This window comes from Megalops cyprinoides, chromosome 23 (genome assembly GCF_013368585.1).
Source record: "Megalops cyprinoides isolate fMegCyp1 chromosome 23, fMegCyp1.pri, whole genome shotgun sequence".
Classification (NCBI taxonomy): Eukaryota; Metazoa; Chordata; class Actinopteri; order Elopiformes; family Megalopidae; genus Megalops; species Megalops cyprinoides.
This window is the reverse complement of record NC_050605.1, coordinates 17,845,543-17,864,897: the sequence shown is the minus strand read 5'-3', so window position 1 is coordinate 17,864,897 and position 19,355 is coordinate 17,845,543. Positions and strand designations below refer to the sequence as shown.

The 19,355-nt window shown below is 47.4% G+C and overlaps 1 protein-coding gene across 1 annotated transcript in view; it reads right to left on the bottom strand.

Annotated features, from left to right (window-relative positions):
* Window positions 1–11,551, bottom strand: part of LOC118770410 (zinc finger protein AEBP2-like) — a 40,529-nt gene extending 28,978 nt beyond the window's left edge. The window contains exons 1-2 of the mRNA XM_036518056.1: window positions 10,865–11,551; window positions 173–383 (exon numbers count right to left, since the gene is read on the bottom strand). Coding sequence (XP_036373949.1) covers window positions 173–383; window positions 10,865–11,397 — 744 coding nt within the window. The 5' untranslated portion in view covers window positions 11,398–11,551. The remainder of the gene's footprint in view (window positions 1–172; window positions 384–10,864) is intronic.
* Between the last annotated feature and the right edge of the window lie 7,804 nt (window positions 11,552–19,355).

Here is a 19,355-nt window from a genome sequence, read left to right as displayed (position 1 = left end):
ACAAATGAAGCAGCGGTAACCTTTTAACTTTCAACTCTAAGACAATGCATTTCATTAATGTCTAAGACTGCCACATTTGGAGGTGTAGGAGACAAATGCGAAGCGGCGCAAGGAGGCGTGAATTCTCCACTGGAGGTGGAGGATAAAGGCTAGCCCGGCCGCTAACGCTCACCCCGCCGCGCTGGCCGTCCACGTGCAGACCGCGGATGTGCTCGGCCAGGTCCGGGCTGGAGCTGAAGCAGATGTGGCACTGGTCCCAGCAGCAGGTGTAGCCTATGCTCTTAGCGGAGGAGGGCGTGGCGCTGCCCTGGCCATTCATCATGGCGGGGGTGGAGCGGCCGCTGGACGCCGTGCTCTCCATGTCCATCAGGGTGCTGCTGATGCTGCGGGAGGGAGAGGAGTCACAGAGGAGTCACTGCAGGGCCACTGAGGGGTGAGACAAGAGTCACTGCAAAGCAACCTCAAAGTACTGCTCAAATTGCAAGATAGCAGGGGAGGCTATGGTCACGGCACAAAGGAGTCACAAAGGAGTCACTACAGAGTCACTGCCTTGCTACTGAGGGGTGAGACAGGAGTCACTGCAAAGTAACCTCAGGATGCTGCTGGTATTGCAGAAGACTGGGGGAGACGACGGTTACCACGGAGTCAAAGAAGAGCCACTGCCGAGTCACAAAGGAGTCAAAGCAGAGCTACATTAGGGTGCTGCTGGGGGTGACAGAGGGGTCACAAGATTTAAATCAACTCATGCTAACTCTAGACCGGGGACAGAGCGGGGTGCCTGCTTTACAACACTCAATCTCTTTGTTTAAACAGCCCTATCTGCAGTCATTTATAATGCTAACATGTTCCATACGGTCTGTTTATACAGCTGCAATCTGTTAACTGGAACAAGTCAGGTGAAGTGCCTCCGTCAGATGTACAGGAGTACAGCCCTAGCCATTAGCAGCACCACCCTTCTAACACTGGGACGAGTCTACACAGTCACTGCGATAGGCTGGGGTCTCTGTAGCTACTACCAACTTTACCCACACCTGCTTCTTATAATTTCCAGGCAGTAGATGCCAGCCTTGGCTGGCACTAGAGTACTGATCTTGACTGCAATGAGCTGCAGGGAAAAATGATCCTTTTTTATATATACCGGGAAGCACAACAGCCCATGACTGTAAGCTTTTCTTAGGTAGAAGTGGCACATGGTCCATGCACTGTTTTGGGAGGGAGGTGCTAAGCAGCCCCAGCTCTGTAGAGGGGTAATCCGTCTACGAGAGACAGAGGGGAGAGAGAGAGAGGGAGACGGCGACTGAAATATAAGCAACCCTGTGAGCCTCTCCTGCAGCAGTGCCCCCATCGCAAACCCACCCTCTGTGTTAGCCGTTTGCACTCCTGCTACAGGGGAGTGTACGGGCCAGAGCTCAATCTTAAAGGGAGCTCACCAGAGTTCGATCTTTTAGGGAGCTCGGCAGTGTGTGCTCTTCAAGAAAAAACTTAAAACTCATCTTTTCAAGCCGGATCTCTAGCCTACCTTTCTCCCTGTCCGTGTCTATCTATCCTATCGATTGCCTTTTTCATTACAAAAAGAGCACTCTACACTAGCCTAGCACTTAACTTTGCATCTTACTGACCTCTTGCAATATTTTGCGATAACTACACTTAACATAGTGATGCACTTATTTGGAAGTCGCTCTGGGTAAGAGCGTCTGCTAAATGAAGTGATGTAATGCTCTTAAGGGAGCCCTGCGGGCTGCTTTCAAAGCTGACCATTTAGGTTCTGAGGCCCCAGACAAGTCCAGCTCAGGAGAGTAACAGCTGATCCATGAGTGCAGTTCAACTCGGACGCCTCAGGCATCCCAGACAACACAGCAGCCAGACTAGGGGTCAGAGGTCGCAGCCAGCTACGTCAGAACCAGACGTGACACAACAAACTGGCCAGACTTTTGGAAACAGGGAAAGCACTGATAAGGCATAGTGGCACAGTGTGGCTTCATGAACTCCAAAGTGGGTGGAGCCACTGACTGACCAATTGGAACCAATCAATCTGTTATACCGTAGACAGAAACATCCTTCGATTGGTTCAATACGAGTCGGTGATTAACAACCCACTAGCAGCCCTTATTATGGGATGCCTGCAGCTGCACCCACCCACCGCCACTCATAAACTCAAGACGGGAAAGACGCCGCCTCGCATTCCTTTGGTCAACATTGGCTGCTGCCGTTCCAAGACCCGAGGGAGTCCAGAGCAGTGATATTTAACAGAGCCACTGCTTCTGAGGGCACTGCCAAGTTCCGTCAGCCAGACGGGGAAGGAAACAGAATGAGCGACAGAACGAGATAAGTGTTCACAACAAAGCAGTTTCCCCACAGGGACAAGCCTCGGGCAGTCACAACCCACCGCAGACCCTGAGAGGAGGGTCCCCTGCTTATTCACTGTGGGCTCATTCACCCAGAACCTGAATACAGCTGGGAGTCCCATCTATTGCTCTTAATGTGGGCAATTTCACATGCACCACAGTTACAAATGGCAGCATGGCTAGGTAGCTAGCGCTAACTGGTATGCTATTAAAGCTGAACTGGTGGCAATTGCACGAAATGGACATGAAGCAACATTACAGAATATGCAAATTAGCAGAATTATCAACAACCAATGGCGTCGCTTTATTTTGGGGCTAAATCTACAGCTTTGTAAATAAAGTTGTGTTTCTGCGTTCTACATGTGTGACGATGCAGAGAAATGAACAGCACAGAATTCAGCAGTCCACTGCATGCTAGCAGTGTCTCTCCTCCAGGGCGGCGCTTGAGAGCTACACTGGTTGTGAACAGAAAGGCAAGCACCTAACATCTGCCCTGCCACTGATGCCCCCCTTCCCCGGAGCGGAGGGGAGGGTAACACTCATGGCTTTCATTATAAGAGAAAATGCACAACAAATAGCAAGCTTTAGACCTTTTACGGGAGCCGTCTGGTCCCCCTGTTAAAAGGCGGGTGTGTACATCTATAAAACAGCCTAACAGACGCAGCTGGGACAGGGCTGTCAGGGTCGCGACCTCTCCACCTGGAGGTCTGGAGGTCCCATTTTCCGCTGTGAAAAAGATTTAGAGTCCTTTCAATTTGTTCTGAGCTGGCTGATCCTTCACCAGGTGAGGCTCAGAGCAGTAACTCCTCCCTCTCCATTCGGTCTCCAACACCCCTGACATCACTGCACGGGGGCAAGGGTCCCATCCTCCCAGCAGGATGAGGGGGGCAGCCATGGATCCACAGATGGGGTCGGGAGGGGTGTGGCGTAATGGTAAGGAGCAGGACCCGTAACCGAAAGCCTGCTCATTCGATTCCCCGCTGGGCCACTGCTGTTGTACCCTTGGGTAAGGTACTTAACCCACAATTGCCACAGTCCAGAATCCAGCTGTATAAATGGATAAAAATGGATATAAATGGAGTGGGTGGAGCACAAGGCCCTCCCTAGAGTCACTGTGAAGACACTCTCTTCCCCTCCTGGGCTCCCGAGTCCGATGCTGCCAGGAGAGGAACAGAGCTCTTATTGACCTGCTCCAGCCTCCCGAACAGCAGGACTCGGGGATTCAGGCAGGGCACAGCAGAGCAGCAGTCCTCTTTAAACAGCAGGCCGCTGTGCGACTGCTCTTCCTGCGGCCGCCGTTTACGCTGCGAGCCAGAGAGGAACCGGCCGCTCTCCGCTCGTAGCGGACGCGCTTCCTGCGGCTCTTCAGTGCTCGGGTGCGATTTTCCCCCCCGTTCCGAGCGTACAGCTGTCTGCAGGGACCCATAACCGGACAGAGCTCAGGAAATGGGGAGGAATTAGATTATTCCGGAGCCGTCCAAACCAAACAAGGACAACCAATGCGCTCGCACCCCGGGGCGAGAGAGAGAGAGGGAAAGCGGGAGAGAGGGAGAGAGGGACCACCTGACTGCATTGAGAAATTTCAAACAGAGAAGAATATTGATACAGTACAGATTCGCCGAGCACAGCCAAGGCAGACGCCGCCAGACAGGACAGGCTGTGCTCACTCTGCAAACCAGTAAGAGACACAGAGCTCCACTCTCTAGGCTGCTGGGAGTCATACACAGAAATCCGGGGAACTTTCTTCTCTGAAAACTCAGAAAGCTCTCTTCCAAGTCTTCTAACCCTGCCTGACATTAAAACAATCTGCACAGCCAACTGTCAAAGCCCTTGGGACAGCGGCCACTGAGGCCAGCATAAACAAGCCGTGTTATTATTGCTGTTATGATTACTGTGATCATTAATACTGCTTTTATTGCTTTTATCCAGCTTTCCTTCCTCTCAAGGCTAATCATATTTACATTATTTTTCACACGGTCTGTCCTTTACACAGAGAGAGGGAGAAGGGGGGGGGGTGAAGAGAGAGAGGGAGAGAGAGAGAGAGAGAGGTCCACAGAGCCAGAGCAAAGGTCCTGCCAGGATCATAATCATATAATGCTGGAGGGAGAGAGAGAGAGAAAGAGAGAGAGAGAGAGAGAGAGAGAGAGAGAGAGAGGTCCACAGAGCCAGAGCAAAGGTCCTGCCAGGATCATAATCATATAATGCTGGCAAAAGGGCCCAAGTCAGGCGGTCTGCAGTATACTCCAGTATACCTTTATGGCTCAACTATCTTATCACAGGTGCACACAGTTTCTCTCTGTTTGAATTATAACTGTAAGTAGCACCCAACCGTATAAGTGCTGGCCATGCCAGAGGCAGATATTCCAGGCTACACTGCTTTTTCCTAACAGGCCAGTGTACCAGTGGAGGGAAGCCCTCCCAATTACAAACCTGCCAACCTGAGCTCTAACACCAAACACACCTGCAACAGCTCCAGTGTCAATGCTAAAAAAAAAAAAAAACTTCTGATGTACCAAGTCATCTTGTACAGCAAAGTGGAGACCCTTCATGTGAAATCGCGATTAAGGAGCAAACATTGAAACCAGAGGGTTGCAGGTTCCAGGCATTCACCTGCATGAATGTGAGGCCTGGATCCTGCTGTTTGCTCCATAAGAGGGTTAGTCTATGACTACTGTTCTTCAGTCCTGGGGGGGGGGTCTGCGAGGAACACCACTGCACTGTGGTCATGCAGCTGAGGCCGCTCAGGGTCAGACGGCCCATGTTAAAGGACTGCACAAATACTAATCCACATTCAGGATTCAGGAACCAGACGCTAATCTTCACCTCCAGCAGATGAACTATTCTGCCCCTCAACAGCAGGCACTGTGAGAGAGGTACTGTGCTTGCAGCACAACTCAAAGACACTTCAATCATTTCGGTTAAGCAAGAAGTTTGCATACACATTCACAATACACTGCACTGTATTTTCTCAGCAAATACAAAAGGAAAAAAAAAAAGCTGTGGGGCCCAGCAAAGATATTAATCTGTAAACACACGCTGTGAATATGCACACAGGAATCAAACAACGGCTAATTAGCCTTGAACATACTTGATGATTTGAAACCACGCAGGGCGCTTCACGGCTTTGAGATGCCTGCGAGGAGGTGAGGTCTGAAAGGCGTCTCTCTGTATGACTCACTGCAGCCTCTGCCTCCACGGACAGTTGATCGTAATGACAAGGGACACGAGAGACAAGGTGCTTTTTTCGCGGGCCGCCTCTACCTCCTGCGGACTTCCCCCAGAATCTTCAAGCCTGATTGATCTGCAGTTCGATTCTGACAGGGTGCCTCTCTCATTAGCTTCGCCTCGGCGACTTCTGACACAAAACCCCAAACTGCCAGCCCATAGAGGGAAAATTAACTCCCTTCTCTCGGAGACTGAGCGGCTGATTGAACACCATTCCTCTCCTCCATGTCACCGCAAACCGCGCCGCCACCACAGCCTGCAAACACACCAAGGACAAGCAGAACAAAGACACCGTGGACCGTCAGCGCTTTCAGCGTTTCCCTCTCAATGCGCAACCCCACTTTTTTCTTTCAGGAGACGTCCCTTCCATCCATCCGCCTGTCCTGCAGCTCATTAAAACTGGTGCGTGCCATCATCTTTTGTTGCTGTAGAACAATGACAACCCCCATCATACAGCGAAGTGAAGAAGTGAAGATGTCTGTGACTGCTCCAGTTAAAAACAACCTACTGCAGACACAGACGCTCTAATTAGTGTAAGGCTGAGATGAGCCCTTATGTTCAAAGTCTCTCCTAATTTCACAGGAATCACAAATTTGGGGGGGGTCAGACTCCATTTTGGTACAGAGTCTGCAAGCATATGAGCTATTTCTTCTAAGCCACATGTCCCCTTTAGCATGCAGGCAAGTACGGATGCCAAATTAAGAATGCGTCTGTGCTTTTTTTTTTTTTTTTTCCAAGTCACTAGTGATTAATAGCTAACACAAGATAACTACTTTGTGAATCTCACAATAACTCATGCAACTGCCCAGTCAGACTGTATCAGCATTCAAATGCCTGTGCAGAACGTGATGCTTATTTCATGCAATGACAGCCTTGCATTACTCCCTCACTCCTTTATGAGCTCATGAATCAATCTGGTTATAAGGGCCCAGTTCAGCTCTCAAAGAGACGAGAGGGGCTGGGCTAAAGAGGGGGAGGACCGGAGCCGCCCTGGGATCCCCACAGATGGATGCTCTGGCGGCTGGGCCGCGGGGGCCGCTCGCCCACGGGCACCGTGGCCCCAGGCCGACGCCCTGCCCGCTTCCGTGGTGACGACTCACTGAGCCAACAGCACACCACCAGAGGGCGCTGCCTTCTGCAATCTGTCCCTTCGTCATGCGATTCGCTCGAAATCGGATTTCCGATTGGTGGTACACAGAAGGCACCCATGCATACACGAATTAATGCTTCACTTTCCACATTAAGCAAAAATATACAAGAGTCACCAGAGAGGGAGTGAAACCAGACCGCAATAAGCCACACTGTGAAGAGTTTAAAGAAAAGTCTTGGAGAAATACATGACAATGCCAAGCTCTATGAATTCTACTTTCTACGACAGGGATCAACAGAATTCAGTTATACAGCTATTCAGATGTGAGGCGTTACGATGGAAAGTGGAGGTGAAGTCGCATCTCACACATTCCAGTGGGTTTCTACATGCCAGGGTGTCACATGTTGTAGACACGGTGCTGAAGGCTTCAAAGCGATCCATTCCGTGCAAAGGTGGAGGTAAATCTTGTGAAAGTGTGGGTTTGTGGCCAATGCACCTCATTGCACAGTAACCTCAGAAGGATTCACATGCTGATTGGTCAGTGTGGTTTTCGTTCAAGGAAACGAGTCTCGAGTCTCGTCTGCAGACACTGCAGATAACCACTGAAACTGACCTAATTTATTCACCGATTATTTTCTGAGTGCAAGGCTTTTTTTTCCCTTTCAAGAACCAAGCTGTCCTCAATTCTACAAAAAATTGTGCTTTCCAAGCAGCATCACTGCGACAAAACTGCATGCGTGTGAAGACGGATGGCAAGAACTGCTGGAGCTGCATCTGCCTGTGGTGACGAGTAAAAACCCCCCAGCTACAGCAGGGATACATAAAAACCCGGACTTTCAGAGGTATTAGTAAACACCCACAGTTTCAGTAGAGACGGTTAAAAACCCATGGTTTAATACACACACCTGCCGTGAGGGCAGCCGGTCGCCCCTCCAACCTGGCACAAGGCTGGCGCTGCTCTCTTTGGAAACCACGTCCCAGCTGTGGACAAGAGCCACCTTGTGCCCTCTGTGACGAGGCAGGGTGTTTGGCAGCCCCCGGGGACGTCTGACACTGCTGTAACAGGAAGGTGCTTGCCACTGCCTGCCTGCACAAGTCTCTCTTTAACACCACTGCACAGACGGTGCGCACGGCCCACACAGGTCAAGTCTAGCTGAGGTTTTTTTGGTCACACAGAAACACCGTTTTTCACTGGGCTCTGCTGAAAAGAGCCGGTTTCCAACCTCTCGTCAGAGCCCTCGACCTTGATATCTCCAGCGACAGACTTCACACTGAGCGAGAACTCAAAACACACAGAATAAGAGTGAGTGGAGTGAGTGAGTTTGTGTGGCTGTTTTTATGTGTCTTACCAAAGTGATGGCTGTAAGCACACAGCACACAAGTGGCTGGAAGCAGCTGCTTGGATTGCACAACCTAAACACAGGCAGCACCACCACCACTCATCAAACGGGCTGACAGAATCCACGCCAAAGGGCTCGTCTGTCACCCTGAGTTACCCAAGGTTTCCCAACTCTGGTTTTTAATAACAGGATCCTCCATAGGGCCTGTCCTTCAGGCTCAATATAATTAGAGTAAATTTCAGCTCACAGGCAGACTGACATGAGACAAGGATTCATTTGAGCAGGAATCTGGAGCTATGCCCTGACTGATTAAAATCCTGTTTACTGAATGTGGATCTGCTAATTGGCTCAACGCAACAAGGCAGGCTTCCAGTGCTGCTGTAATCACGTCATGGCCAAACAGCGAAATTCTCTCGCTTTCCTTTCGGCTCCTTGTCCTGCATGCATTTGGCATGCACATCATAGCGTAATAAAAGGTGCATTAATTTAGGCCACACTGCAACAAGTACCCTCTGTCCCCTGTCCAGTCTGAACAATGGTGATTTTGTGCTTCTGTTAACTCCTCACAAACTCACAGCACAGATGGCACTGAACCTGCTTCAAAAGTGGGGGGAGGTGTGTCTCTATCATTTGTCACTTGTCCTACCACACACACACACACACACACACACACACACACACACACACACACACACACACACACACACACACACACACACACACACAGAGTTTAGAATATGAAAGGACAGGAACTCTCCCTATGTGGTAAAGGTTTTGCATACCGTCTCTACAGTCTACACTGAAGAAAAGCACATGCAGACTCCGGTGTTAAGGCGTCTACTTGGCCTGAATCAGCAAGATAGGGAGTCTAGTCCCCTTTGCTGAGGTTCAGTGTCAGCAGAACACTGTGACACATGACTCATGAGCTTGAATGAGCGTCCTGTTCTGTCACATCTTTAAGTTCACCCGTTAGGAACGGAAAGGAGAGCTCTGTACTCTGCATGACCCCAGCACACACTAAAGTGATGGCAGGCCTTCTGGGAACCCTGATAACCTTTAAAAAAAGAGAAAAAGAGGAAAAAAAGAAAAGACTTTGGCAAAGCCTGTGAAAAAGGACAAAGGGGAAACCGAGAAAGAGCTCTGGAGGCAGAACGAAACAGAATTTCATAATTTTACTTTATAATGTACAACTTCAGCCAGTAATTGCTCCAAAATCAAGATGACTTGATTCAGGCACTCACAACTGTCTATTAAAATAAACACACACACATGCCTGGAATTACAGTACTGGGTATCAGATCATGTTGACATCCTACCTATCTCACTGCGGTTAAAAATATTAGGCTACTACTCATGGCAGGATGACAGATCAATAAGAAGACTATCTCATCATCAAAATCTGAGGCCCTGCAGAGGAAAAAAAAACTGCCTCAGATAAAGGTCTAAACTGCATAACTGCACAGCAACACCTGCAAGCCCTAACTGACACGGAAATTTATGCCATGCACCAACCAAGCGGGTAAACCCTGCTGCACGTACTTTCCACAATTGCCCCGACGCATGTGTCCCGTCAGTGTGAAAGTATACTCCTTTCTCTTTAACCTTCTGTTAAAATCTATAACGTTCACAAAGTCAGACCTGGACCACTTGACTGCGAGTGTAAGCGTTATTAATATGGCGTTTTCAGGTTTTCAGAGAAAAATAAAGGGCTAATTTTACCAGCGTCACTATCCCGTTCTTTTATAATCCTGCAGCCTCGTGCATGTTTTGCACGTCCTAAATTATTCGCACATTCATAGCTGAAAAATCTCTTCTTGATTACAAAAATGACACATTTCACCAGTGTTAGTGCTGCTGCTTGAACAACCAAATCAACAAGAACTAACTTGAGTAACCATTTCAAACATTTTAAAACTAACATTGATACGACAGGGTTACAATTCCTAATACAAAAGCGTCCAACTCCATGCACGTTTATCCGCCCTCCAATTAACCCAAAATAAACCAAAGAAATTCAAAGATGGCCTACAAATAACGAACCCATGGGCGTTATTATATTATAAAGACACGACATCGACCATCTCTCAACCTGAATCCGTAACCGTACACAGACAATTTAAGAACACTGATTTACTGGCATTCGATGGTCTTCCAGTTTGGATGCAACAAGTTACGCGCCGGGCTTCTCAGTAACGTTAATAGCACAAGTAGGAGACCTTTAATTTCCAACTAGTTCAAATGCTTAGTCATTTTAATGACTGAAATGAGTATCCTTCAAAACTAATCCGATGTCTAACACCGGCACGCTTGGTTAAAGATCCGATCTTTATCAATCTCGCTGATTTGTGGGGTTGGGTCGCTGGCTGCCCACTTTCCATTTACCCATACGCGCGCAGACTCACTTCATTGTGTCCCAAAATTTAAATATCACCAACTGAACATGGTCCGTTAGCTACTGCAATTCATAAACGACCTGAAATCAATGTAGAGGGGGAACAATCTACTATTGATACCGAATATACAACTAAGTGCAACCCCTCCCCTCAGCACAAATGGACTCTGAATTGCAGCAGGTGGTGTTGCCGCCGGTCAACTCCATTTTTGTTGGACTGAACTTGGAATTAACACAAGATGCGCCCAAAACTCCGACTATGATTTGTGACGGTATGGGAGAAATGGGGGCAGCTTCCCGTTTGGAAAAAAAAAATGTGTACACTAGATTATACTGTTACTCCATAATTTAAACGTTAAAAGTGTCCGGATAATTCCTTGCTATCAACCTATTAACTCCGTACTGGTTGCGTTCATATAACTAAGTAGCAAGCAAGAAAGTTTGCGTTTGTCAAAGTCTTTCATTTTCTGACCTGTCTTCCGAGTCCATGCGGCTCAGAGGCTCCCCGTCCGAAGAAGACATTTCCACGCTGGCTCGCCGTTTGCTGCTGGTGCCGTTCTTCTCCGTGCCATCGTCTCCTTTGCCCGGTTTACTGCTTTCGCTGGATGAGGACTCGTTTTCCTCCCTTTGTTCCTGCTTCAGCTCCTTCTCCGCGCCGTCCCCGGTGTCGCTGCAGCTTTCCGGGCTGCGCTGCTCCGGGCTCTCCCCGGCTCCGGTGAGCTCGCAGCCCATGTCCTCTTCCTCCTCCTCATCCTCTCCCGTCGAACCCACCGCCGCTGCCGCTTCGGTTATTTCGGGCACAACGGGAGGCTTGACGTCCCCTTCCCCTTCGCGCTGCTCGCCGTCCGCTTCTTCCATTTTTATCGCCTCGCTGTCAACCGGCTCCTCTTTCGGAGCCTGCAGGCCCTGCGTCTTCTCCTCGGCCTCTCCTGAGAGCAGTGCCCCGCTTTCGCTGCTTGGCGATGGGGCATCTTGTTCAGCGCTGTCGGTTGTAGCGGCAGCCATTTTTATTGAAGTGTCTAGTCCCCCCACGAAGTTGTACCGTAGTGATGCACCCCCTCGCACACGCACGCTATCAGACACAGTCGCGCACCAGCCCACGACAACAGATCACTCCTTGGGGTTGAACAGGGACGCGACAGGAGGCAAACCGTGACGTTTCGCTGCCCATTGGGAATGGGTGAGTTTCTTTTGTCATCGCGGACAATGCGCAATGGTTTTTCGTTAGAGCACTTGTGTCACATGGGGCTTGTAAACCAACCAAAGCCAGCTCGCGTTGTCAACGATGAAAAAAGAGACTTCCCCCAATGCTTACACGTGTTACTTACGAGTTCACGCACTAGGATGGCTGCACAATCGCGCCAAGGAGGTTAAAACCTCTGCCTCTTATGCTCGAAGCCAATTTTTACATTAAAATGATCTTAAATAAATGCCTAATTCACGACCTTTATCGTGTTTTTTCCTTAATAACTGGATATGCAAATTGTGTTTCTGTGCACCAAAATATTTATGTAATGAGATGGCAGGTATGGCAAGTTATACCCTGTATACAGAATCTAAACAATACCCCATGTAAATATCAGTACAGAATCGAGACCCCATACCCCATTTTTGAAAGGGCAGGAGTCCTTCACAGACACAGGCGACAAGGTCAGATGGCGCATTCGAGCTAAAGATTTTATTAATCGAATATCACGTGTTAAAATTAATCTGAAACGGTCAGAGCAATTAACCAATTAATTATTTAGAATGGACGGGAGAAAAAAACGTGCAGTTTCAGCGCAAATTTTTGTAATTATGACGAAAAACGAAACAGTGCCCAGTGGGAATTCTGACAGGATACTCCCCGCTCGGCCTAATCTGAAAGGCGAATTATCATCCTTAATTTTGGCTGGAGCAGGAGACACAATGGTGAACTGCTTCCATTATTGAGCAGATGACAAAATCATAAAATGGTTCCTCTTTAATTTAAATTTACATTTATTTATTTAGCAGGCGCTTTTATCCAAAGTAAGTATAGCGACAGTACGGGGACAGGATGTGTACAGTTCCACAATGAGACAGTTCTCAGCTGAGAGCAAGGTCTGTTTGAGGACACAGTACTATCAGACACATCACAACTACAGCGTATAGGGCAACTAATACGATACACCTTCAAACAGCAAGCTTCAACAACTTCAAACAGTGCAATGAGTGTCAGGGTAAAGGCGGCGACAAGAAACAATTCAAAAAGCACAGCAATTTACGACAGCAATTGTGTTCTGGGTCAGTCCAGGTAGAGTCTGAAGAGGTGCGTCTTCAGGCCCCGTCTGAAGGAATGGGGTGAAGAAGCTGTCCGTAGCGGGACAGGGAGTTCGTTCCACCACTGGGGAGCGATGTAGGTGAAACGCCGATGTCTGGCAGAACGAGCACCTCCTGCCTTGACCATGCAAGGAGCGAGGCGTCCAGTTGCTGCTGAGCGCAGGGGTCGGGCTGGTGTGTAGGGCTGGATGAGTTCTTGGAGGTAGGTTGGGCTGTCCTGTTGAAACCTTTAATCTTCTACCGATTCTTCGAACTGCACTTTAATTTCGTTTTTCTCCATCGGATCTGTGTCTTTCTGATCTGTGTGATGGTGCCTGAAACGAACTAACAATTTAAAATCATTGAAGATTAAATTGCCTACATGTGGAGTCTGGAGCATATTTAGATGTATGCTTTAGAAGTGTGTTATGTGTACGTAACCCCATGTACCAACTGGAGTACCGCGGTGTTAATACAGCAGCCTTACCATTGGGCGAGACTTGAGTTCTCATAAGAACACGTTTCAGCGTTCAACAAGAGGGAGACAAAGGATATTACCACCAGGGGGTGCTGCAACTCCTTACTAAACTCGGTTTTCTGGAATACAGTATTTGTAACCAATTTGCTATTTTTTTTAAAACTTGTTTTAGGACAGATGTTGATGAAATCGTATGATGAACAACTGCGCTGTTTGCGATGATTGATCTCATACTGTTTCATTATTTTTGAATAAACAAGTGTTACTGTTTTTGCTACTCATAAGATAAATATGTACTAAACAGTTGCAAAATCTGTGGCTGTTCATGGGCCACATTCCAGGCACATTTAAAGTGAGTTCCAGCAGGATTAAAGAGACACAAAAAATAACTTCACCACACATGTATAAACACATTCATCATCCTGTTTTCCCTGAACGGCAACGGTCATTGTTTGTGAATTCAGTTAAATGTTATGATGAAAAAATAAAATGGATGCTGCCGATATTTTTTTCAGGGTTCTTGGCTATATTTTCTCTCGTGAGTATAGATCTCTGCTACAATGAGACCATACTGTTAAATTGGCTGTTGTTTCATGCACAACATATGAATCACATTTATGTCACTGAGGTATAAACTATGCCTTCACACCCATATGAAAATTTACAATCTTAATATAATCCATGTCACATTTGATCAATATTTTTTGTAGATATTCCACCAAGCTGACCTTGTTGCTCATTCAGTTTGAATGGATACACTTCTGTTTTGTTGTGCTGGAAGCCGCTCTGGATAACAGTGTCTGCTAAATGAATGTAATGTAACGTAATGTATTCAGAACCTAGCATTAGAAGCTGTATAAATGTATATAAACAATACTGGCAGAACATGATGCTGCCATTTTGATGCCATGCTGGATCTCTTAAAAGACGTAGGTTTTCAGAACATTCAAGCGGCAGTACTGCTCCTTCTGAGGAGGCTTTCAGAGCTGCCCCGCTTATCAGTTCTGTTGTCGCAGGCTTTAAAACAGGTGAGGTCGTGTTTACGTGAAGGGATCCTCATCCTATTGGGTCTCTCACCCCAATCGTCTGGAGCCAAATCTAACGGGGAGGCTGAGATGCACACACTCCATTCTCTCCTGGTTCAACCGAGTCGGTCATTGACGATGCTGTTGAGGAGATGCGAGGTTCCTGTGAGGCACCACGTGACATGTGACAGCAGCAACAGAACTATTACTATGAACTATATAGATTTTTTTTTTCCAACTATAAGATCTCTGGAGAGGGCACGTCCCGCGGCTGCTTCGGAGAATTGTTGGTTTCCACAGCAACCGTGGTTTCCGTTCTGCTATGGAGGTCTTTTCGGTGCAGAGGGAGGATTTTAAACCCCTCAGCTTGGGAAAAAGGGAACGCATGCAGAGAGAGGGAGAGTGAGGAAATCTATGCTTTGGTGGCGTCTCTTAGCAACGGTGAGAGAACCTCGTATTCAACTGCACAGAAAGTGATGTTTGATGGTGCCTGAATCTGATCGGGTCTGGTCAAATTCGTCTTCACTGATCGAACCAGTCACGCTTCAGTTTTTCCTTGAAAGCACAGACAAAAGCCATGATCGATTGAGAGCTTTCAATGGGACACAGAATCAAAATTGTTAACAATTTGATGGCTCGACGTGTAGTGGATACCTCTCTGCAAATGTTCCTCAGGTTATTGTGGTGGAAGTCAACATGCTTCTCTAATTAAAATATCAGCCATACTTTTGCTTAAAGTTGTTATTTTGGTTTGTACTCATTTATTGAGCAGGTGTTCAATTTAGTCAGGGGGAAAAAAGAAATGGGTAATTTCAGGCATCATAATTCATATATTGAGTCATGACAGAGATTTGTCACAGACAAAAGTGCCTGATTATTTGTTTCGAAAATATAAGACTCATCTGACACAACACTATCACCACTCCAGAGATGCAAAATGTGGAAAAACAATTCTCTAATTGTTTACACTCATCTGGAGATGTTTGGAATGTACCCAGGCAGTTAGTGGCTTGAATACCATTACACACTGTAATTAACTAGATTTCCCTTTTGGCAGCTAACATGCCTTGTTGCAAAAGCATTGTTCTTCCATACCAAAGCCCTCATATTAAAAAAAGACTCTTGAAATACTGAAGTAACACAAAATAATGTGTCATGACTCCACTATATACATGTGTTAAATTCTTGGGGGGGGGGAGTTATTAAACATTTTGTTTCATTTCCACAAAAATGTCAACTTGTGCCTGGATATGAAGGTTGTGTTTTTGGGGCATCATATCATGCAAGTTGTACACAGATTACATTACATTACAGGCAGTTAGCAGACACTCTTATCCAGAATGACTTACAGTACATCAGTTTTTTTTAACACAATGTTATCCATTTACACAGCTGGATATTTACTGAGGCAACTGTGGGTTAAGTACCTTGCCTAAGGGTACATTAGGAGTGCCCCAGCGGGGAATCAAACCGGCAACCTTTCTTTTACAGGTCCTGCTCATTAACCACCATGCTACATTGCCCCCCACAGATCTTAATGCCCTGTGGATTGGCTTGTGTGGTGGGTACAATAAATGGAATGAGCAGCCCAGGTGACATGCAAAAAGCCCTTAATGCTAAGTAGTTTGAGATCTTGCGCGTGACCGCTCGGCCTCATGGGAAACCTGCTGGAGGACCTCAGGGTTCACCTGAATGGTCATTATCACCCAGCCACAGATGTTCATCTTCAGCCCTTACCCTTTGTACCAAAGAATAGCAATACCAGAGTGAGTCCTATTTGCATAACCAAAGAAACAAACCTGCTTGCAAGCAGAGTGGGACAGGTTGACCTTTTCATTGCTTACCAGAGCACTTCATGTAGGTCTGCGATCTAAAGTGCTGTATAAATATTTTAAGGTGCTACGATCCTCCACACATCCAGTGGGTTGGTGCAAAGGCCGACTCTTTGGCCTGGTGCGGTAACCACCCCTTCGCCCTCCACCCAACAAAAGGATGACATCAGGCACGGTGTCTTCAAACATCACAGCTTCCTTGCACGGTATGATCTGTGATGTCCGTGGTGAGCTACAAAAGCCAGCTCCAGCACGGAGATGCCCGAATTCCATTTAGCTTGACAGCGCGGGCTGTGTTTTCATGGGGCGCGTTGCGATTGCATCTTAATTGTGTTCTTTGAGATCAGAGGACTACGGGTACAAAGAACTGCGGTGTACAACCATAGGAACACAGACACGAGACCCGATGCCCCACTGAGATGCATCTCCTGCAGGTGCGTGACAATATCTGGAAGCGTTTTGGTCAGACAGAATCCTATTTTCCATGGTCTGAGTGAGAATAACCAGGAAATTACACACTATCAGCGTTTAGGGAACGCCAGACCCTCCGCAGGTGGCCGAGCGCTATAGCTGTTGGCAATGGCCAAGGATTTCCTCTTGCAGCCATCCATCTGTCTGCATACTGCACTTATCCAAGAGAACTCGGCCACAAACACACTCTGCTGTTTTTCAGACAAACGATGCACACGTGCTGAACGATGAGCAGAGAGGGATGAGATCCCGAGTGCACGGCAGCAGTGTGGAGTAGCGGTTAGGAGCAGGGCTTAAAATCGAAAGGTTGCTGGTTCCATTCCCCACAGGGTCACTGCTGCTGTACCCTTGGGCAAGGCACCTAACCCGAAATTGCCTCTGTAAATATCCAGCTACAAATGGATGAAACTGTAAGTCGCTCTCGATAAGAGCATCTGCTGAATGTCAATAATATACAAATGTAACGTGATGTAATGCAGAGGGGTTGAGTGTTCGGGGGGGGGGGGACTAGTTTTTGACAAGGCCCCCGCAGAGGGGCAGCCTCTGGGGTGTGTCCCCAGCTTCTGCCCACCTCTCCTCCCACTCTTCTCCGTGGGTCTCTGTACCTAACGAAGGAGGGTTTGTTTGGCTGCCTCTGCTCTCTCACTGATGGCCAGAGCTGTGCTTCTGACCTGTGGAGACCTCAGTCAGGGTCTGCCCCCTCCGATAAGATACTTCAAGGCAAAAATCTTCCCTCTATACATACTACAAACAAACAAACAAACGAAAAAGCGAAACAGCAAAGCAGGCCCCAACAAGGCGAACTCATTAGTACAGATGAGGGGGAGCGTACGGATCGATTTGTCCTTCCCCATTTCGGATCAGTGAACAGCTGGCACTGCCAATTGCCCTCATTAAAACGCCGTGGCGAAATGGCCTTACATGCTCCAGTTGCTCCAACTCCTCGGGACTTTGAATTCGTCATGCTAACTTTGAGAGGCGGTGGGTGGCGGCACAGTAAAAGTCAGACTCGATGCGCCAAAATGCCACGCCGGAGAGGGGAGAGAAACCGCAGCCTTCTCCACAGAATGCTCGCCCGCCTCTAATTGGCCCTCTTTAGCGCTCAGTGACATTATCTGCTCATCACATGCAATTGATCTTGATTTCCTTCACTTCGGGTAAAAGGCAGGCTGATTGCTGGCGAGATGCACTTGAAATGAGGCTCTGACGCTGGATCCGGGTGCTTTCCGCTTCATCAGATAATCACAGGTGTGAAACGCTGGGAGGTCAGGGAAAACTCAGGGGAGGTGCGCTGTTGTGCGGTGCGGGGCAGGGGCTCGGAGGGCCGTCCTGAGTGGACCTATGACGCACCACCCTAAGAGAAGCGGGAGTTGTGGGGGCAAAAGGGCCGATGTGCCCCCGTAGCACTCCTCCTGTACGTGTGGAGGGGCGAGAGGGTTTTAGGATGGCTGAGGGTGTTTGAGGAACTGCTGGAGTCATCCGGAGTGCTATGCTTTTAGTGCGGTGGAGTCAAAGCAGACACTCTAGTCTGAAAGTACATGAAAGTGTGGCAGAAAACTTTCGCCAAGAAAACTTGTCCTTACCAGAGATACCATTAGGGAATTAAATCATCACTTTGTAAAAAAAACCTCTCCTATAGCAGAACATGGGATATTTCTCCCTCCCCCTACATTAAAACAGATTTGACTTCTTAGGGAATGTTTTCTCTTAATTATGGCTTTGATTCCTCTGAATTTTCCCTGGGGTGCAGTTCGTCAGGCGTGGCCTCCATCTCTCAGTATTGTGAACCTGCTGAGAAAACTTGCAGCTGCGGAAACTGCACCGGCTGAGAGAAACCACACCGCTACTCAGAGGAACTACACCGCTCCTGGGAGAAACCACACTGCTGCCAAAACAAACCACACAGCTGCTGAGAGAAGCTACACCACTGCTGAGGAACAAGGCCTCCACTGAATGGAGCTACACCATTGCTGAGAGAAACCACACAGATGTGGTGATGACCTGGCCAGAGCTGGGCCTGTTTGAACCAGGAAGTTACACTCATTGCCTTTCCTCCCAATCAGAGGATGCATCCTTCATTTCTTCCCTAGAGAAAGGACAGTTCCCACAGAAACATAACATTATTCCCTACACACTCACGTACACATTTTAGACGGCTCTAAATTAAATCTCTTATGAAAGCAAGTACGAAGAGTTGGCCTAATTGTATGCAAGAGCATTTTCTACAGGGCTGTAGTACGCTCGCTGTGGATTCGGGGAACCTCACAACCTGCAAGAAATGAGGACTGATATTCAGGGAGTGAAAAAAAACAGACTTGTGTGACCTCAAGCCCTTAAGGAAGCAAAGAACTGCAGTACACCACAGAGTAAGAACATCAACATTTATTTAACATGATATAAAACAGATGAGATATGAACATTTGCATATTAACTCTAATAAGTAGCATCTTATAGTTATATCAGCTCTGCTCATTGTATGGTATACAGTATATACACAATGAACTTTTTGTAATTACATTTTGTACACTAAACCACAGTCCTGGATTAAAAAAATCCTGCTTATTGCTTTATACATGTGCTACTCTCCTCTCCTAGTCCAAGACTCCAAACCAGCCAGAAAACAGAACCAAAGTCGTGAAAACTCTTCTTTTTCTTCTACTTTTTTTTTTTAAATATATCTCAGCAATAGAAAATAAAATAAAGAAGCAGATTTAAAGCCTGAACATTCATGTGTGTGTCGGCACAGTGCAGCAGGGACTGCAGACAACCCGACGTATAAATAATTACAACCCAAAAAATATTACAAATCTGTCCATCTGCAGCAATAAAGTGGCACCTTATTGAATTAAAAATCAACTATATATTTATATTTCATAT